At 46.2% G+C, this 22,420-nt stretch overlaps 1 protein-coding gene across 1 annotated transcript in view; it reads right to left on the bottom strand.

Moving 5' to 3' along the window:
* Clnk (cytokine dependent hematopoietic cell linker) overlaps positions 1-22,420 on the bottom strand; it is a 286,854-nt gene that overhangs the window by 63,644 nt on the left and 200,790 nt on the right. Inside the window, exons 6-8 of the mRNA XM_036200349.1 lie at positions 15,457-15,485; positions 5,619-5,656; positions 1,302-1,443 (exon numbers count right to left, since the gene is read on the bottom strand). Of these exons, the coding sequence (XP_036056242.1) occupies positions 1,302-1,443; positions 5,619-5,656; positions 15,457-15,485 (209 nt within the window). The remainder of the gene's footprint in view (positions 1-1,301; positions 1,444-5,618; positions 5,657-15,456; positions 15,486-22,420) is intronic.

Genomic DNA, 22,420 nt, shown 5'->3' with positions numbered 1-22,420 from the left:
GGGATCACTGTGAAAGAAAAACCAAAACCAAAACCAGAATACAACAACAAAACCCCAAAACAAACCACCCTCAAAGAGGCAAGCAGTTCCGCCTGCACCTGCCGGAGGAGGAAATTAAGGTAGACAGGCTGGCTTTGGTTCACAGCAATCCTATCAAGGATGGCCTTGACTAGCCTTTATTTTCTATCCACCTGAGAAATGCTACCAGTTCTTGAGGATTTATGCTGTGCCACCTACTTTATTTCCCTTTCTGTTTGTTTGTTTATTTATTTATTTACTTATTTATTTACTTATTTATTTATTAGTTTTATTTCAGTCAGCGTCTCACACAGGGCTCAGGCTGGCCTGAAACTCACTATATATATAGCTCAGGTTGGTTTTAAAATTGTGGCCATTCTCTTGCCTCAGCCTCCTGGGTACAAGTACTGACATGAGCTACTCTATCTGCCCCTGGAGCCCACCACCCAACCCCATCCAGCTCTTTCCTCTGGTGGGCTCTTATACCATTTCCCTGTTATTTATTTATCTCTTGATAAATTCTAGGATGGTGACCAGCACAGTGAGGATATTCAGTCAATGCTTTCCAGTACTGAATACAAGGTGATCATTATCATTATTATTTTTGTTGTGGTTACTTGAGTCAAGGTCTCACCATGCAGCTGGAGCAGGCCTTGAACTTGGAATCCTCCTGCCTCAGCCTTTGAAGTGCAGGGGTGAAGGGTGTGTGCCACCTTACCTGTTCACCGCTTATAAGGCAATTCTCCCTAAGGAAATTTCTGCAGATTCATGTCTGTGAGCTAGGCCCTCAGAAATCAGGTGAGCATCCTCCTTCCCTTTACAGTGGCATAGAGGACCTGTTGACACTGCCCTATGTGGGAAAAAGCAGGGGTGGGCACAAAGCCAGCCTCCCTCCTTCTTATAAGTGGGATGTGACTACTGGGTCCATTCATAGGCTGGCAACCTGTGGAGTGAATCAGTCTTCTCTTTCTCTGCTCTCCCACACCATGCAGACTAACCTCACAGGTCTCACATGCCTGGCTTCCTGCCTGGCTACTTCTCCCATGCTCCCACCATGGGGACAGGCTCAAGCAGACCCTGCCCTGCCCCTGCCCTGACAATGACAGTAATTGAGAACAGAATTTGACTCCATATGCCACTCACATAACTTCAGGGGAACTCTCTGGGGGTCAGTTCTACTGGGAAGCCTGTATTCAGACAAAAAACTGACTTCTGGAGCATGAGCCTGTAATCAATATGCAATGCTGCACATGGACACGCATCTTCAGACTCCCCCAGGATACCTGCATATTCTGATTCCTGTATAGGTCTGGCAGGTAAAATTTTCATCGACGGCCATGCCTTTAGCAACTGGAGCTCAGGATCTTCATAGTCATCATCACTGTGGCATTTTCCTCCATCCAGTACTGCAGCCAAGTTCCTTTTCTAAGTGGGTGAAACATTGGAGTGAGTCCAAGGGAGAGACCATGTGGATAAAGGTGGAATGTCTCATCTCTGGCTTAGGGAGCGATGCTGACATATTTGCAGCAGATGTTAAGATTCTGGGATCTAGGATCTTACATAGCAATGTAATTCTTGTGATAGAATTCTAAAGGTACCTTCCAAATATCCTCATCTGTTTGATCATTCGATCAAAGACCCATCTTGTCCTGCTGTGAGGGGATAAGGCAGGTGTAACTTGTTAATGAACTGGCTTTAAAACACAGGATTCTGGGTCACCTGGGTGGGCCCAGTGTTTTCAGTAGTCCCAGAAAGTGAAAAGGGAGACTGTCAGTGTAGCAAAAAATCAAGAATCTCTGAAAATGAGTATAGCTTAGAGCTAATAAAAAGTTCAGCAAGGTTTCAGGATACACGGTCGGTCCTGTTCAGTCTGTGTGTATGCAATGGTAATAGCAATTAGCTTTTCTGTAAATTACTGATAAGAGTTTGAAAATAGAAAAGGAAAGAACAACAGCAAAACATCAAGAAAAATTAAACCCTGAGGACACTGGGCCACAGAAGTGAAACTTGTGTTAAAAAATCTGAAGACATGCTGTAGAAAGACCTTAATGAATGCACAGAGGCCCACTGTTTATGGACTGAGGACTTAATGTTGTTAAAATTGAATCCTTTAAAAATTGATGGACAGATTCAGTAGGATTCATATAAAACCCAAGCTGTGTTTCTCAGTAAATTGACAGAAATTTTTATAAAAATTGACAAGCAGATGCTCAAATTCCTATGACTCCCCTCCCCTTAGTCACATTCACGTACCAAGGGAAGGACACATGAGATGCCTCCAGTCATCTGCATAAGGGATAGTTCTTATCAACCCTTTGGCACCTTGATTTTGAACTTCTGGTTTTCAGGGCTGAGGTAAAATAATGAATGGCAATATGATCTGGATTCAAGCCACCTAGGTCATGGCGTTTTGCTAGGGTAGCCCAAGCAGGCTTACATGTGTCCTCATTACAGGTCTGGGGCTGAAGCCTGGAGATGGCAGGAAGGGGAAGCAGTTCACAGCAGACAAATTCTCATTGAGTTGACACAGCCATTCCTGAGTATATGCCTGTAGGGTGGGTCTGCAGCCTCTGTGTAAGCAGGGACCTGGAAATCACCATGCAGAGCCACCAGGAGTCACCTTCACTCCCTGGGTCTTAGAATGCCCAGATTGATCTAGAACTGACAGATGTTAGTCTTCCTTTGCCCCCAAGGGAGAAATCTAGGTGGAAGGGTGAATGGTGACTGTATGAAAGGTCTAAGGACTGCCATGCGATGCCGGGAACTCAAGAGGGCTCAGAGACATCTGTTTTCATGCACATTCCTCTTGTGGTGCCTCAAAACGAGGAAATTCTATCTTCATTTGACACATATAGACTGACGTTGGTGGCTTCTCAAAGCCACACAGGTTGTAGGTGGGCTGAATCCTTCCAACACCTTCACCTGACCCAGCACCTGAGTTAAAAATTGTTTTATATCTCAAGATGAAGGGCTGAGAGTAGGTGGACCACTGGGTAGTCGGCACAATGGTGAGTGGACAGTGTTAGCTTGGGCGTGGATCCTTACTCTGCAGAGAAAATTCTGCTTCACGGATGGGGCATCCCTAGAACTACTTTTTGGAGTGTTAATATTTTATAGTCAAGGGTTAATGCAAAACCCCAACAGTGTAAAGTTGAAGTTGGTGGTGCTTTATAACCTTGACTGTATTTGTGGCTTTCTATAGTAGATTTGTAATATATGATTGGTAAATAATGCCATAGATTTTAATGAGGCTGAGGATCTAATTATTCCTAAGGGTGTGATTTTAAATATTTATGTTGTAATTTGTCTAGTTATTAGGGTTCAGTTTAATTTACTTTTGGGTTAGATGGCCAGACGAACACTCCTTTGGGTGAACAGAGTAATTAATTACAGCTATACATGTTTATCAAATGGGCATGCAGAAGTAAGACTATTCATGCACAAAAGCCATCAGCCAGGGTTCCCACTGCTGCTCTGATTGGCAGCATCAGAGAATGTTGGAGACAGGGGGAGGAACTAGCCACGCTGGCAGATTCTCTCTCCTCTCTGGAAAGGGAGAGAGGAGTCTTGGTGGATCCCAGTTTCTAGGTAGGCAACAGGGCAGGAAATACTTGCTAGGCCCATCTGGGGAAGAATCTCTGGGCTCCCATCTGGCTCAGAGCAAGGGTGTAGAACATGGTTTAGTTAGCTGTGTTCTCCACAGAGAAGCTGGAAGACAGGATGAGTCAATAGTTTCACCTTTCAGAGTGTTAGTCCACACCCCCAGCAAGTACTCCATAAAGAAAGCCCAATCAGGCTGTGTGTGAGCTGAGGACTCAGGCCAGTTATCAAGATCAGGTTTAACAGATCCTGTGATGCCCAAGCGGGAGCATGGTGGAAGACCAGCATCCTGCTAACCCACAGGAGAGGGGGCGAAATCACCAGGTAAAGAGCTCCATGGTGCCACTGGAATTGTCCCTCAGAGAACAGACATCACCACGATGAAATTGGCCTTCTCGTCAGGTCTTCAGAGAAAAAGTGGTTTGAGACAGGATATTTTGGTTGGGAGAGTATTGGTGACAGAGTGGGTATGTGGCCACTGTGTCCTAGACCTAAGTTATAGAGGCTACGTTCTGACCACAGGGAGGCTGCTTCATTTCCCTGGTGCGGATGGAGATGATTAAACTGGCTTATTTGGTGGGAGGCTGAGGGAACACAGAAAGATTCTTGGCATCTGTCCCATGACAAGGGCCCAGGACATTAGAGAATGTCTCTCTAGTTTATGCCTCCAGTGAAGCATAGCCAGGTGCTCTGAGCTTAGTGAAACTATGAATGAACGACAGAGGCTTCTGACCCACACAGTGCAGGAAGCATGGGCATGCACTCGAGCCACACCTGGAAATGAGTTTGGGGGGAGTGCAGGGAGGGGGCTCCTGGGGGACAGTGAGGAGGAGGAGGACACTGCTAAAGGACCTTTTGTGTCCTGTGAGCTACTTTTAGCATTTTCCAGGGAAAGCCTGGGACCTGACAGAAGAGGCGGCAGGAAGCAGAATGACGGCAGCTGACACCCAGGGTAGAGAGAATGTGCATGGGCTTCTAACTCATTGGCTACAGGAGTGACTACAAACAGCGTGCTTTTCTGTTTACTGAGGGGCTTGGTTCTAAGTAGAACCCGTCACCCTTGTCTCTCACTTCTCCATTCCCCGTCTCCCTCAGGAGTCCCTGACTTCAGGTCTGATAGTCTTTACCCAGGAGCCACTTGTGTAAAAGCAAATCTCTGTGTGTGTGTGTGTGTGTGTGTGTGTGTGTGTGTGTGTGTGTGTATGTGTGTGTATGTATTCATGTGTGCATGTGTACATGTGTGTTTGTGGGTAAAGGTCCATAGCTTTAATTAAAAATTTAAGGGCATACATCAAATAATGACAAACTAATTTTTCAGATATCATCTATAGCTGTATAACATATGTAAATTGTATGAATACGTAATTTAACATATTTTACATTTGGGTTAATGTTATACATTTTAGTCTTTTCCTTTAGTTGTTAAAATTCTGGCCAGTGCTTCCGGTAGCTTCATAAAATGCTCAAGTGTTCAACAATTTTTACATTATCAAATGTTTAGTGTGATTTTTTTCAACATGCTGCTATAGAAACTATGTTACAAAATATCAGTGAGTTTGGTGAGATATTGGTCCAAAATGTATGCTGTTTCTTTCTTTTAAACTCTCAAACATGGAATTCTAGCAAAAACAAGACAAAACAAAACAAAAATAAAACAGCAGCAACCCACTAAAGTATTTTCATATTATTAAATGAATATTGTCATGAGATTACCTTCCAAAAAGTTTCAGTTTAAAATTTTTGCCACATACACTGCAAAGCACCTGTCTCAGGACACACTCACCAGCACTGTGTGTAGTATTTGCACCTCTATCTGCTATAGCAACGACCATGAGATTTGGAACTCGGGCTGAAATGCGATTTTCCTTACCAGGAGAGTCTCATGCTGCTTTGAACAATTGTTTCTTTCATTTATTGGGCTACAGAAAAAAGAAGCCTAAATACCAACACTTACTTTGTAAAGATCAGAGACTGACAGTTAAGGAACAGAGCAGACTCACATGATCCGGAAGAGGTTCGAGAACCGCTCGACACTGGCCTGCCAGAAAACACAGATAATGCGTCAACCCAAACCCAGCGCCAGCTCATAGCATTGAAAGCCTGGTCCTGGGTTCCCTTGAGGAAATCTTGTCTTCATTTCAATTTTGTGATCCAGGTGTCCTTCTCACACATCACCTTCCAGCTACTAATCAGGTAGAACAGAGCATGGGAAATGGGGTACAGAAATCAAACCCCAACTCAGGGTGACTATGGATGAGAGCAACTCTCTCTTCCCATGGCAGGTCATCATTTACTCTGAAAGAGACTTAAATACCCAGTGTAGGGGCACACCCCTGAAATGTTAACACTCGGGAGGTGGAGGCAGGAGGATCACAAACTCAAGGCTAATCTAGGTTACAAGAAATGAGACTGTGATATGGGAAAGAAAGTGCTAGGGATATTGAGCACATTTCTAGAACCAACAAGGCCCTGGGTTGGTCCATGTCATTGAGGTAACAACAGAAAATGTGGCTGAGGAGATGGCTCAGTGGGTAAAGTGTGTGCCTTGGAGGCCTGAAGACCTGACTTAGAGCCCCAGATCAGCATAACAAAGAGCCCTGCATGGTGATGACTGCTTATACCTCCAATGCCAGGTGCTGGAGACAAGCCCTTCTCTGGGGCTTGCTGGCCAGTCAGCCTAGGTTGCTTGGTGAGTTTCAGGCTAGTGAGAGACCCTGTCTCAACAAAACAAAACAAAGTAAAATGGTAGATACATTCTGAGGTGTCCTCTGGATCACACACACATGAGCACACATGTGAACACAAGCCAAGTGCCCCCCTCCCCCACATCCTCCACTGCACACATGAGCACGCACCCACACAGAAGCATGCCCCTCACAAAACAGAAAAGAAAAATCAATAAACAACTGAAAAACAGGGAAAAACTGATAGGAGAGGACTCCACAGCACCTGCTCTGCAGTCAGTAGCCAGCACAGCACATTTACAGAGCTGTCCATGCACCTGCCTCCTCCAGTGCCTGCAACCACTTCGTGGGCAGAGCTCACGTCTCTTCACGAATCTGTCCCCAGTTCCAGGCACACGGCCCAACATCCAGAAATTGAACCACTGAGTTTTTGTTAGACCGATATAGTTCACTTAAGGCTTCTCTCAGCTCCCCCATTTGGACTCATTTATGAAAATGCCTGAAATCATGCAGCCCACTCAGTATTCTGTTCTAAAATTTACTTCCAGATTATGCAAAACCACCCAAGAACTGCTCACATGAGTGAAAGATCTTTGGTTCCTCCTAGACTGAAAGTTCTCTAGTTATGTGGTCGTTTTGTAGGTATTAGTCTGTGTTGAGGAATATATAAAGCAGAAAATAATTTTAAGATCACATCTGTTTTATCAGCATGCGTATGAGATGTTTCCGTAAGGTTTCAGGACCAGAAACTGCGAGCTTCTTAACAATGTGTTCACTTTGATTTCGTGGCAAGCATTGTTTCTAAGACTGCGTGCTGTTCCCTTTTCTTTGGGCTGCTAAGAGCTTTAGAACTTCTTGTATGGAGTCATTGTATCATTGTCCCCACAGTATTCTGTGGGGATCTCACCTCCACCAATGCCCCGTGTTCCAGCGTCTTCCAAATGTGCTTCACGTCCCCTCAGCCTGTGTCTGACTCACCTGTAACCCACCCCCCACCTCCACCTCCACACACACACACACACACACACACACACACACACACACACACACCTTAGCGTCTCATATTCAGTATCCATTGCCATCTGATGTCATGCTTCCTGAAGCTTCCATCTTGGCCACATTTATCTCACTAAATCATTCAGTACTCATTTCCAGTCTCCCCCATGACACACATAAAGAGCTGCAGCATCCAATGACTTCTTTGTTTTGAGTCTACCTGTGTTATTTTGAGAAGTTTGCCTTGTGTCCTTGTCCCAGATTTTCTATCTGTGCTCCCATTGCAGGAGAGTTTGAATACATTATTTTAATCATAGTCTTAAAGGTGTATATCCATTCATGTCCCATCACCCTGGACCAACAATTCAGATTCGCGAGTCCTACCCCTTGCTCTCGTACCATCCAGTTCTTTCTGGATAAACATAGTAGTTACTTTCTGTTGCTGTGATAAATACTGACCCAAACCTACTTCTGGGAGGAAAAGATTTCGTTATTTTACAACTTACATTCTTTCATGAAGGGAACTCGAGGCCAGAACCAGAAGGCTGGAATTGTAGCAGAGGCCATGGAGGAAAGCTGGCTTATTGTTGAGCTACCTTTCTTATACCTCTAGGGACCACTTGCCTAGGGGTGGCCTCTCCCACAGTGGGTTGGCCTCTCACCTGTCAATCATTAATCAAGAAAACGCCCTACAGACTGGCCTATAGGCCAATCTGATGGAGGCCTTTTCTTATTGTGGTTCCCTCCTCTAGTTTATGTCAAGTTGACAAGAAACTAACCAGAACACTGATTCTCTCCCAACTCAAAGCCCAGCTTAGCTCCGCAGAGCTCTGCCTCAGGTTGGCCCTGTATTCTCCACTTCCCTGCTAGTCTCTTTATGGGCTGAATTTAGCAGCAACCCTACCAAGTCTGTTTAGCCAGAACCCTTCTCCATGTCGCATCACCAACCTTTTACACCCCACAGGTAACATCTCTTTCCCCTGGCTTGCCTTTAGTAGGAATCCTGTTAGGCAGATTTCATCTCCAATGTTTCTTCTTAGTAATTTTCCACCCGTGGCCCCACCCCGAGCCTGGACCGTAGATTCCCATTTTTCTTTGGTGGATTCAGACTGAGGCCACTCTCTCTCAGCTGCACACCCCTTTTGCTGTAGTCCCTCCCCTGACCTGTGCTTCTTTAAAGATATCTCAAAGGATTTTTTCACGTTCTTCCTTCTGGACTCCACACATCAGACTGTTTTCAAGTCCCCAAAGCACTCCACACTCTTCTGCCTCCATGACAGTGTGCATCTTGTGTCTCTGTCTAGAACATTTCCCCCAGCTTTGTTTGTACCTGCACCCTCTCTGATCGTCAGATCCCACTTAGAATATCAGCTCCCTTGCTAACATCTCTGGCCACCCACCTCAGCTCTTAAGTCAAAGAGCATAGTTCCACTCTGGTTCCTCTCCCACTACCCCCCTCCCCCGAACCTTGTCTGGCAGTGGGGGTGACTGCAGACTCACCATGCATGCACCATTTCCCTTTCCAGTGGGTGCTCAGCTTGAACACACTTCCCAGCTGTCTAGGCACTGGTTTAGGCATGGTATGTGTTGTGAGACAGATGTCACCGAGGTTGGCCATGGCCTGCTGGGCCCTGCATACAACAGGGCTTGCTTCAGCTAGTGGCAGAGACAGGGACGGAGGGCCCCAGGGTCCTGAGGTGTCTTGGAAGATGTTGGTTAAAGGTGCCTTCACATCAGGTTGGAACGTGAGCATGGAACTCCCTGTTTTTATCTCACTGCTGACATTTGTAGTCCATTCATTATGGTCCTGCCTAATGAATACATTGTTCTATGTTTCCCCATAACATCCAGGAATGAAGCCAGCAGATACATTTTACAGTTACAGATCATGGTACCTGCCCCTTGATAACACCTCTAGCTCAGCATATTTCAGAGACTGGTGGAATATGATAAGTACACACCACAAGAAGAGTCATGTCATGTATGGCACGTGGCTTTGTGGAAATACCCCCAGAATGGGGCCAGTGACAGACTCCTAGGATCTCAAGTAGACAGATCATGGCCTCCTCCATTGCTAGATGAGCTTAGACTTGACCCTTTATCCAGCCGGGCCCCGGATTTCCACTACAATGGTTCATTCTTCCTGGAACTCAAGCATTGACTGATGCTGTGGTGTAGACCCTGAGCGCCAGTGGTTCTAGTGTGTGTGGGGTGATGCAATCTATCTGAGGTGGCACCTTCTCCCTGCCATGATGGTTCTTCTTCCCACAGGTCAAGAGCAACAGTCTCTGAAGCTTTGGCCCCAACCAAACCTTCCTCCTCTTCTGCTAAGTGTCTCAGGTCTTTAGTCACAGTGGCGAAATGCTAACACAGCTGGCTTTACAGAAGGGGGAACAATAACAGAGAAAGGAAGGTGCTTAGTAATCTTCCATATCAGATCCCAAATGGTGAGGAGTGGTCTGAGGAGTGGGACTCACTCATCACCCATAGGCCCCGATTAGCTCCAGGGAACACTGACTTCTGTGTGCCCCTCAAGGAAAACATCCTTCTACAAAGAACATACCTTTTAAGTTCTTTTTAAGAAGGATGTGAAGACGAATTTGTGTGATGTAAAGCCCAGGGCTCTGCTGAGATCAGACAGCAAATACTCTACCCCTACAGCTGTTAATGTCCACAACTGTCCTCTTTCTTCCAGTAGTAGAGCCAAGGACGATAAAGGCACGTGGCCAACACCTTTCGAGGTAAGGTCCTCTGTTCACAGCACCTGACTTACCTCCGGTGTTTAGACAATGACATATGAAAGGAAGGAAAGGAGGGGAGATTGAAAAAAGGTGGGGCCCTGCGTAAATCTGAGGAATTTGGTGTACTTTTCATATAAGTTTCCATGGCTCCATTCATTCGGTTTGAATTTTGAGAACCAGTGATGGAGAAGTTGCTGCCTTTGCATAATGTTAGGCATCCTTGAAGTCAGACATAGAGATTTGGATACCAGAAGCATGGGTCTCTGGAGATGCAAGACTGGTCCACCTTCTAAGTTATCCAGTGGCTTGCCATAGGGATAGCTCCTTGTGAGGATATCACGAGTAGGTCCCAGGACCAGAATATGCTTATGTTATGTGATAAGACAAATAAAATGGGAGTCCTTCGGAGCTTTGGAGCTGTTTCTTTCCTCAGGAAGCAGAGCCCGTGAGCAGGTCTCAGATGGGTTCCTTGGACAAAACCGCCTTCTGTTTTCATTTCCGTTATGGGAGACTCATGGGAATGGAGAAGAGAGAGCAATGCTTTGGGTTGACTCCAGAGCCACAGGCTACCAGTTAGACATAACGAAATATGCATTGAAAAGTGCTCAGACACCGCTTTCTGTCCATCTCTGGATGAGCCACAAAAGGCATCTGGGCGTCTCCTTGAATCCATGCACCACTTGAGGCCTGCTGGGTTCCTTGCCAAGAGGTGCTGTCTGTGGCCACAAGTCCAAGTTCCGGTCAGTGTAATCTAGGCAGAGAATCAAGGCACAGCTGCCAGGATCCTTTCTTAAGTTGTGACTCACTTTCTTCTCTTCCTTCTGCAGTGTGGTGCACTGGCGTCATTACCATGGGCCACAGGGATGAGGCCAACACAATGGAGGGAACAAGATGGGGATAATGTTTGGATATTTGAGGATCTCTCAGAGGCATAGACACCCACAGGCCTTTGACAGGTTATTTGCAGATTTTCCTTATGTAAGAAGAAAGGATGTAACACGTATTTCTCATGGTTGAGCCTCTGTGAAGGTTTTTACATGTCTTGTAGCCTTTAATGTTTTTGCTCCTTGGAGAGGTGAGCTTTGGAGCTAGCGGGCCACATAGCAAAGTCACTAACCAAAGCTGGGAGAAAGGCAAATACATTTCTTGGAGGCTCATGGGATGTCCTAGGTTCAAATCCTGGCCTGTCACTTTTTGATCACATGGGCTCAGGCAAATGCCTTCACGTGACCTTGGTTAACTGACGCTACTCTATGGAAGGGTTCAGCAGTGTGTATCCTACATAGCTGCTGAGACCTTTTAGTCTGTGTTATCAAGGTAGACAACCACTTCTCGGCTTCCAGAGAGTGTGTGATTTCTTGGCTTAGTGCTCTCGAACAATGTGCAATGTGCTTGTCTTTTCAAGCCCAGCCGCCCGAGTCTACAGCTTTGCTTTCAGCTCCAGTGTGGGAACTTGCTCCCTCCAGTGCAATACCACTAATGCCCAGATGCTGACTTTTCATAAGAATTCTTCAAGCCAGGTCTCCGTCAGCTTGGGAAGCTCAGGGATTCAGTGGCCACTAACATCTGGTGATCCCTGTTGTAATGGATGAAAGACTGAGGCCAAAGTTGTTTACTGTACAACTCCAAATATATTGTGGTGGATTTGAGCTCCACTCTCCTGCTTCCTTGCCAGCCTATCTAATTTCTCTTGGGCCCAGTTAATCTTATTTATATATGAGTACAATAAAATCAGTCCTACAGCTAAGCCAGATGAGGTGATAAGATGCCTGGCACACATACTAGGGAAAGAGAAAAAGAGAGACTTGTAGGTTTCTGGCTCTCCCAGTTCTATTTGCTGATGCCCACCCAGCTCCTTGCCTTAATACCATGAGCTGGCAATTCTGATTCTCCAACAGCAAGTGGAAATGCTCACTAGGAGCCAGAGCACAGGCCTAATGTTCTCACTCAGTGGCTCCTGAAAAGTCACTCCCTTCTCTAAGTTTTCATCTCTTTATCTGTGATGCACATACTCAATTGCCTCTGTCAGATCTTAATGTTTTGTGTCTTTGGTATTATGGCTGTCATTAGGAACCAGTGATAAACTGGCTGGCTGCATAGACAGATGAGTGAATGGGTGTTGAAGAAGAGGCAGACCCTATATCCACTCCTCAGAGCTCTACAGAAACCCCAGACCAATGCAGTGGCTGTCTAGAGCACCAACAGAAACCTCTAGATAGGGATGGTCTGGATACGTGGAGTCTCCTTTTCTTTGCCTCAGCAAGCAATTCTCTAAAGAACATTCTAGAACTACCTGCATTGGAACTATCTTCTTAAAAATGATGCTTCCTTGCCTTCAGCAAAGGCCAGCCAAAGTGTAAACTCCAAGGTGAGCTGTAGATTTTGTGTGCTTCTGCTGTGATGCAAAATTACACTGCATTTTGAAGGCAACTATTAGTCCTTTGTTTTTCCAGTCTTTTGGGTGATCAAAAACTGTGACCTGTGCTTTCAAGGATGTGAGAAGCGCCTCACTCCAGCTCAGCTGTCACTTTCATGCTTTGTTCCTGTCCATTAGTGTTCTGAATTCTTAGGGAGAATCAGAGGGATAGCGCATTTAGCTCAGTTACTGCAATGCCTAGAATTGGCCAGCAGGGGTCGCTGGAGGTCTACATATTTTGTATCTGCTTGTTTGCCTCCTAGTCTTAAAATTTTTTTATTACTTTTTCTTTTGAAAGTGGGGGGGGGGAAAGTCAACCTTTAATACCTGTTACCCTAGAAAACCAGAAGGAAAAATCCCAAATATTTCTTAAAAAATAAAATTTCTTGTCTCTTGAATAGAATCAACCAATTTCTTCTTCCTCCCCCAGGCCCCCAGCCTATGGGGACTTAGGACAGAGGGACACACTTTCTAAACAAGGCAGTCACTTGTCCAAGATTCCATTCCTTAGGTAGCAGAAGAAGGTAACTCTCAACTTCATCTTGTTGGATAATACAGCACCATGCATGCCTCTTGAGGAGGCGGCTCCATTGACCTGTCGTTTACATCCTAGAATGTGTCTGTCTTTTCCCAGCCTGGAGGAATTTGCTAAGCATTCAGTGTTTGATAGATTGTTTCTACTTTATAGAAGTGTATATTTCTGTGGAAGAAATTATAAGATGCAGATATGCAAAAGAGAAGCGATGTTGATTCACCGACACAACAAATATAAATGTTGGATTGCAGGCATCCCCTCACTGAGACACACAGATCCAAAAGAGAGGCATACAGACACCCACACTGACAAGCACAGACAGACACACTCACATAGACCTAGAGAGGTACACACACACACACACACACACACACACACACACTCTCACACACACACACACACACTCTCACACACACACTCACACAGAGATGGGGGAGAGGGGGGAAGGAAGGGAAGGAGAGATACACACATGCATTCAGAGATACACAGAGACACATAGAGAGGTACATTCAGAGACACAACACAGCAGCATGTTAATATGTCTTCTCATGTTGTGCACATTGTGTGACATACACAGACACACACACACTGCAGCATGTGCATCAATACACCTGTTCATATTGTGCACAATGTTTTCTCGCCAGCCCTTTCACAACCAAGCTGTCAACAATTTCATGGTCAGGAACAGGCATCCCATTCCTCAGTTAAAATGGCTGCAAGGCATCCTCTCTCATGGATGATGTACCACGTTTTCAATGAATCCGTTGGTGAAAAGAAGCAAACACCACGAAGAACCTAGGGATGTGTGACTACCCTGAGATGGCCATTCTCTGATGTCAGCCTGCATGCATGTCCTTAGTGACATCAGGTCTGCTAGAGTTTTATAGGCCTTTGAGTGGTCTGTGATATGCACGTTATGATTTTGTACACAGTTTTGGAATGGTGTAGATGCACCCGTGTCTGGGCAGGCCTGGACCTTTTTTTTTTTTTTAAATCTGAGTTGACTTTTTTTTTTTAATGTGGAGCTGAGGTTTGAACCCAGGGCCTTGCGTTTGCTAGGCAAGCGCTCTACCACTGAGCTAAATCCCCAACCCCCTGAGTTGACTTTTTAAAAATCTTTCTTTTCCCTGTATTTCTAAACCGTTGTCAATGGAATGTCAATATCCACCTTTCAGTTTTTCTCTGCTTCTAACCCAAGATGGAGATGGTATTAGCTGGCTACATTGACATGTTGTTTCACTCCCATGGTTTCCAAGTTACCATCTAATGTAGCCAATACACAGCTTCATCACCCTGGACAAAGCCCCTTTGAGTGTTCTAGTCTCCCCCAGGACTCCAGAGGGTGGTGGGAGAGGAAGAGAGGCTGGGGAGTAGATAGGATATTTGAGACCCAAAGACTCCAGCACAGTTTGGAGGCATCCACCTTGAAGAACTCAGGCCTGGAGGGAAACTTACTGGGGACAGATTGAGGGGAGGAGGGTGGTGCTGAGCAGCGTCCACTGTTCAGCCTCGCACGTCACTTTGGGATGGCGCTTTGGCTTTCAAGCTCTTCTATTGCAGGCCGGGTTGAGCTGAGTGCAGGGTGCACACTGCAAGCTGCCCTACAAGGTACCTCTCCACACCGGGCACGGAACTCACCAAGATCCATGCACTCCTTTCTTCTAGCCTCGTGCTCATTTTCTCTCTCATTTGGACTGGCACAACCAGTCCCACTTTCTAGTGGGGTTCTATGGGACCTTCCATTTTTTTGCTGCACTTACATTTTGGGGGGAACGTACAATAGAGAGTTTGGTGGGCTGGGCCCTAGTGATAATAGCTTAGCTCCCTACCTATTTCACAGAGGAAGGGACTCAGGCTCACAATGCAGCACTCTGCCCAAGGCTGCACAGCGAAGGAGTGGAGCCCCACGAGCCCCACACAGCTGCGGATTTGTGGGCCTGATGGACTAGTCAGCTGTGCCCTGGGGCAGCTGGAGCAAGAAGCGAAGGTGTGTTACTGGTGGTGGAAAGGCAGCAATCTGAGATGACTGCAGTTTCCGAAATCTAGGCCAATGTGCGTAACTTGCCTGTAATCCAAAGCTACATCGAAATGATGCTCTGGATGTCTGAGGTTAGACCATAAGAAGGCTGTAAATCTGGCCTGGTTCCTTGAGTTGCTATTCTGTAGGCTTTCCTTCCTGGGATGCACTCTCTTTTAAAACCATGTCATGAGTGGGTGACAAGCCCAGCCCATGTCGAGGGCGCTAGCCTTCCAGATGTTCGGGTACAAGCATCAGCCACTTGCGTGAAGGACCCCCTGCTCTCTGAGTCTTCTCCACTGAGGCCCAGACATCGGGGCTGTGCAGAGAGAGACAGTCATTGCTCCTTCACATATACAGCAAAGAAAGAGAATCAGAGAAGAATAGAAAGGAAAACCCAATAGTCCAGGTTATCTCGGCACCTAGAAGACACAGAGCCCATGACTCACCTTTGGTACTGCTGAGGCGTGGCCATGACCTAGGGCAGAAAACAAAACAAACTTGAGTGTCAGCTATTGAACTCAGCACCGTCTCCAAAGTAGCAGGTACTCCCAAGATGCATTTCACCACTCATTCTGTGAAAATTTTGCCTGCATGTTCGTATCTGTGCAGGCGCACAGGTGTGAGTGTCCATGTGTATATTGCTGCACATGTGTGTAGATGTGTGCACATGTGTGAGCATGTATGTGGAGGTCAAAGGGCATCTCAGTTCGCTCCTCAGGTATGATGTATCTTAACATTTCTAGACAGGGTCTATTGAGCTAGAGCTCACCGTGGATGCTGGGCTGGCCAGTGAGTCCCAGGGATCATCTTATTTTCATCTCCTCAGTGCTGGATTATAAACATGCACTACTACTTCTGGCTTTGAAAATCTACCTACCTATCTATCTATCTATCTATCTATCTATCTATCTATCTATCTATTCCTTTTTATATGGGAGGGAACTCAGGTCCTTATGCTTGCTAGGAAAGTACTTTACCCTCTGAGGAATCACCCACCCAGCCCCAGTCTGTGTTCTACAAACAGAAAGCAATTCCCTTGTGTTTGCATCGCTCTAGGCTTGAAGTAATGTTTTGTTAGAGGTGATATAGAAGACAGACGGCATAGACAAGAAAGAAAATCAATACCATGTTCATATATGCGTGTGTGTGCAATGAGGATGCATGCACACATTTAAAATCAAAGCAAAGTGTTATTGTGTGTGAATGATGCATGTGTGTGTGTGTGCGTGTGCGTGTGCATGCGCGTGCGTGCGTGCGTGCGTGTGTGTGTGTGTGTGTGTGTGTGTGTGTGTGTTTGTATGTGTGTGTGTGTGTGTGTGTGTGTGTATGGTTGTTCCCATGTCATGGCACATGTGGGGAGGTCAGGGGTTAGCTCTTTGGACTTGGTTCTCTGCATCTACCCTGTTGAGGCCTCTTGTTGCTGTCTTCACACTCCAGAATAGCCAGTCCTGTAAGCTGCCAGGCAATGCTTCCATCTCACCTATGAGGGCTGTGATTACAGATGCCTGTCCCACGCTAGGCCTTTTGGGTAGGTTACAGTTATGGAACTCAAGTCATCACAACTGCATCAGCACTCTTACCCACTGAACTGGCTTGCAGGCCCGGAGGCACACATTAAGGTATATAGGTGTTTAAGTGTCTTTCTATGAGAGCGTGTAGGATGCCACTGTGACACTTTATTATGCAGTGTTATTGAAAAACACATTTGTTGGCTGTGTGGCACTTTTGGAGCAGATTTGGGTTCCTGCTAATTTTGACTATTGTACACAAGATTGCAAAGCTCATCCATTCTGGCATTTCAGTGTCATCTCTGAATGTCTACACGGACAGATAATAATCTAGTTAAAGGAAAGTGCCAAGTAGTGCGGGCATCCTCAGGCCCTTGTAGCACATTTCTCAGATGCTTTCTGGATGCTCTGTGTTGATGCGTATTAACTGACATTCTTATCCACTGAATGTGAAGTGACCATCCACGTGGTGTCTCCCCGCCAGGATCTAAGTTCCAGTACTACTGTACCCACTTGACACTTGACCCTTATCACACCAGTTTCATTTCTGAGATGGCTAAGGAGTCTGAGTTATTACATGCATTTCCTCTTTGGCAAATCACATGTGCATGTCTTTGCTCGTGCTCTGATGACAAGTTCTTGGCATAGTCACAAATGTCATCCTTGGACAGTGTTCCCTTAGGAGCAGCTTTTCCCTAAATTTGGGCTCTGGTCTGAAAAGCCCCAGGGCAATGGAAAGCTCCACAGGCTGCTGCTTCCGTGCTCTGACTTGTTTGTGCATTTAATAACCCCTGGCTCTCTATGCACACCTTTCCTCCGAGGCTCTCTAAGTGCGTCACAGCTGCAATTAATTGAGCATCGCAACACACATTGCATGTAAATATTTATGAGGCCTATCTGGTGGCCGGGACGTTGGGCACACAATAGTTAAGCAATGAAGCGTCAGTAACCAGGAGACCGGAGCTCAGGAGTCCAGATTCCTGCCTATCCTGATGCCCTCCCTTCATCTTCCAAATGACCTTGGGGAACTATTGTCTTCCCAGACAAGAAACAGGGTGCAGGGCTGCACAAATAGCCCAATCCAGACAGCCACGAAGAGGCAAGGAAATTGCCTCAAGCTTGGCTTCCCCTCCAGCCTGCTCTCTCTACCCATACCTATGGGATGTGGTGAGTCTCACTTGGGAGCCACGGTGCATCTGCAGCCTAGAGCCCTGTGGTTAGCTGTTGGTACCCTTTCAAGTTGCCTGAGCTTCAGCAGGAACTACCAGTCCATTACCTAGTGAGAAGCAAATCCTTTGTGGGGGCCTGTGAGTACTTTCCTGTCACTTGGACACATGGTCTTCCCCCTGACTTTCTGGCTGTTCATTAAGCCTCACAGGGCCTCCAGATGTGCTACTTATGACATGTGCAATAGAATTGTGTACAGTGAGCTCATTATGAACCTGAGTAAGTATTCCAGGGACTCTAGGTTGGGATTCCAAAGTGGGTCAGGTGTAGGTGTGAACCTGGGACTTCTGAGCCTCAGGAGAAGTCTTCTGCACGTCCTAGGGAGGACTCTGACCTTGTATTCGCTGTCTTCTGACTTTGGCCTCCCCAGTATCTTAGAAGGTAACACTGGCGATCACATAGTCTGATTTGCTAGTTCGTCAAAGCTGAGGCCTGAGCTGGGCTTGTGTTTTCCCTCTCCTCAGATCCTGGGCTGAGGCCCTTTGGCACACAATGTGCTGAACAAAAGATGATGGAAAACAAAGCCAAACCAAACCTTGAGTGCCTGTCTGGGTACTGACCAGCCCCCACGGTTTTCAGCCGAGTTTTGACCTATTTACACTTACTTTCTCAATTTCTGTTCCCTGCAGATGCAATGCTCTTATTTTATATTTATGGATTGATCAATCAACAAAAGAATATTTTTGAGACAAAGTCTGTCTATAGTCCAGGGTGGCCTTGCTTTGAACTCTCTATAATCCCTGCATTTCGGCACCCAGGGTGCTGGGATTACAGATAGGTAACAGCCCAGCTCCTTCTTTTACTTTTGACTTACAGAAGGCCATAGCTGTCACTGTTTAGAAGCTCTGAAGAGACAAATACTATCCGGCATTGCTGTTAGGGTGACACAGAGTGGAAGGGTGGCTGCCAGGGACACGAGAAGGATGGGGCACTCAAGGGTACAGTGTTTTGGTTTTTACAAGAAAACAGGTCTTAGAGATGATCTAGTGGCTGCAGCGTGCCCATAGTTAACGGCGCTGTGTGCACAGCTGAATGTGTGGGTGCTGATTTCATGTTATGTGTTTTTATGTTATACACAAGCAATAGTAATACACAAGGGCAGAGAAGCCATTTGGAGGCAACAGATACAGGTTTCTGGCATAGGCTTTAGCCAATTGGATCTCCATCCTCCACTCTGCCGTTGTAACTAAAGCTTAACCCGCCTAGAGTGGCTCAACACGCTATCGCCAGAGTCAGGTTTCCACTCCGACTTCCTTGTTATTCACAAGCCTAGAGCAGCAACATAGCTTGCAGAGGGCTGTGTATCTGGAAGCTTCCTCCCTATTGCCAAGGCTGTCTGAAAGTGGCTTATCTGCTTCACTCTGGGTGGGGCCTCGAAATGATGGTTGGGTATTCATATACCACGTCCCTGGGGATTCTGCACCCTGGGGGCTGTCTGTGCGTCAATGCAAGCATGTGAATTAGCAGAGGAAGCCTCAGCAAAACAGGGAAGGGGGGGTGTTATTCCAGCTGAGCCTGCTGCTATCCAGAGAGCTGATGGAGACATGGCTTGGGGGTGGGGAAGCTGGCACTGTTGCCTGAGATGGAAGAAGAGGGAGGCTGGACACTGTGGGTTCGTCTGGATGGAGTGTGGACATCATCCTGACACCAGCAGCTGCCGAGCTCTCTGGAAAGGCTCCTGTGTTAATGCTCTTTGCAGCCTGACAGCCCATGGTGATGAGTGAAAGACGCTGACTTCATGGGGATTTGATGTGCTCTGCCTGTGCTCCAGCGAGGCTGGCCTGTTAGCAAGCTGCCCTTTGCCAGGGAATCACAAGGTGCATTCTGGCTTCCTTTTGTCAACAGCATCAATAACAGAACCATGTGCAAATGGGCCACAGCTGGATAGAGCACACGACTGGCAGCATCCTCTGCCCTTATACTCGAGGCTCCCTTCTACAATTGGGCCTGAAGGAAGCAGGGTTTCCTTCCTTGGCTTTTCCTGTGTGTGTGTCAGATGTCCTCACTGTGGCAGGCAACTCCACGAACTATAGAATGATCAAGGTTGGCCTTCCCGTGTCTGTGGTTTTCTGATATGTAATCTTATTATAAATAGATTTGAAATTTGGAATTATTTTTAATTTTTAAATCCTTTAAATAATTTAATGCATTTAATGAGCTTTAATTTTTAAAGGATACTAAAACAAACTCTCCCCTCCCCGCCCCCCTCCTGCTGCTTGGCACAGTGGATGTGTTCCTGTGTCCTTCCTATCCATGGGAACACAGTGTAAATGGTGTGTTATTTGGGTCCCATAGAGATGGGACTCAGCCCTGTCTCCAGGGTCGACCTCCTGGAATAGAGACTAATAACTCACTGTCCCTTGAAATTTGGCAGCAAACCCTCGGGAAGTGATCCATGCGATATTACATCATCAGCCTTCTTCATTTCCCGAGCTTCCAGGAGTGACTGATTTGAATTCTGCATCTTATGATAGTCCTATTCATGAAAATGCAAGGTTGCTCCAGAATCAAATTCTGTAGCCTTTGAAAGACAATTGACGTATTTAGGAGTTACTAAACTTGTTTTAAACACAGAGAGACGTGAAGGAGAACACAAATTTCTAAGTTTGGTATTTTCCCTTCTTGACTTGAAGGTATGTATTGGGAACTGAGCATGTTACAAAAATGATCTCACACAAACTGTCCTGGGGAACAATTGAGGATCTTATAGAATGCTTGTGTCAAATGGGGTATCAAAGATATAAGCAATTCCTCTTATTTCACAGGTGGATGACTATGGTTAGTTTTCCTGGGGTCAAAGGTGCTTTGCTTCACACCCAGTTGGGTGACTCCCTATTCAGAGGAGGACGTTCCCACTAGAAGACTGTGGGGCTAAGGTTTGGACACACAGAATGCTCAACAGGTAGAGAACTTGCAGGGTTCAGTTATCAAGCTGGTGTGACTAGAGGTACAACAGAGAGTTTGGCATGGCAAGGATGTACAGAGCTGTGTCTCAGGAAGGTATCTCAGGAACACACAGGATTGGTTGGAAAGGGACCAATTGGGGTTTCCAGCAGTGTGGGGAAAAGAACATAATGGATGGGTGTGAGTGTCTTCCTTATTTCTCAAGTGACCACAAAATCTCCTTTGTTGCCCGGACAAATACCTTACACTTATTTAATTGAATTCAACTACAAAACTTGAATAGAATGCATCTTGAATTATCAGACTAACTATAGTGGCCCCTAAAAGAAGATAGGTGCCTCATATGGTGCCTGGAGCTTGGCCCATATTACAAGCATGTTGGTGAATGAGCAGGAGGGAGCAGATTGGTGAGAAATTGTATGTGACATACACATGCTCAGGGATGCATGGATCCTAAGCATCCCATGAGGATGTAGGCCTAGAGATGCTTTGCAGGCCGTGTCCTATCCCAACAAGGCCAATAGACTATCCAAACATAGGAAGACTCTTCTTCACAAAAATCCTCTGAATCCTCTTAGAAGGGAGGAGGTCTACATTTCACTGGAGTAGAGATTGGGGAGGGCCTTCCATCCCATGGTACTTGGAAGGTGATGAAATTCATTCAAGGTGAAATCATCTCAGCTTCCTATTTAGTAAGTGAACAAATGGGTCTGTTGTGTCTTAAAGACTTCCCTGGTGAGTTTCCAGACTGTTCCTCTTTCATACATAACAACTGTAAGTATCTGTGGCTATCAGATACAGCCACACAGTCAACACTATTCAAGTCCAGAAGCTTTTCATCTGGTTCATTGGCGAACATTGTTTGGGGGTGAATGTCTTGGAAAGTCCCCATGTTTGGTAGCACCCATATCTCCGTGAACTTCCCCTTACCTAGGAACCATCTGGACTACCTCTACTCCAGCTCGTGTGTAACTGCTTACTCTAGTAACATATAGCAGTGGAGTTAGAAGGCTACATGTGGTTATTCACACGCTCCTTCTACTGATGGACTTCCGCATGTCCTGGAGAGTTACAGTCCTCTGCAGATAAGCAGTGAGTGTCTCTGACAAAGACTGAAAACTGAAGATGAAGTTGACCAGCTGGAAGGGCATTACAGCAGACAAGTCAGACAGCAGGATGCCTTGTCACCCGCTTTAGCTGGGACATTGTTTCAGGGAGCTGAAGAGTTGGAAATCCTCTGCACCTCTCTTTGACTCTCCCTGCTTGGCCTCTGCCTTCCATTCTTACTCCTTTCTCTTCCATCCTTGTCCCAGGTTAGAGTTCTTTTTGCCATCCATCTAAGTATCCAGTACGCACTTGACACTGTAGGACTATGGGCACAGTAACGTCTCCAACAACCCACGTTATCAGCATTACTAAGCTGTCATGGGTCTTGACTTTATCCTTACATTTGCTTTGTACCTTTCATCAGATGTTTATCTGGCAACTACTCCTAAGAGCTTGTCGTGGCTCAGAGAAAAGATAGCAGACACCCCAGTGGATGCTTGCATACTTTGAGAGCATGTTGGATGTTCAGCGAAAGTTTTGCTTGTGAGATCTCTTGGAAGCTTACCCTATCTTCTGAACAATGGAGTGGAGGCAGTAAGCGACCCCTGGGATCTCTCAGTGCTATGAGGTCCTGGAGCAGCTTGCTATGTAGCACAAGAGAAAACCAGAGTGTGGGAGAGCAGACAGACAATATTGCTAGCCAGCTCCTGTTCTTACATGGTCT

This window comes from Onychomys torridus, chromosome 10 (genome assembly GCF_903995425.1).
Source record: "Onychomys torridus chromosome 10, mOncTor1.1, whole genome shotgun sequence".
Lineage (NCBI taxonomy): Eukaryota > Metazoa > Chordata > Mammalia > Rodentia > Cricetidae > Onychomys > Onychomys torridus.
Note: the sequence above shows the minus strand (reverse complement) of the source record. Positions and strands in the feature narration are given on the sequence as shown.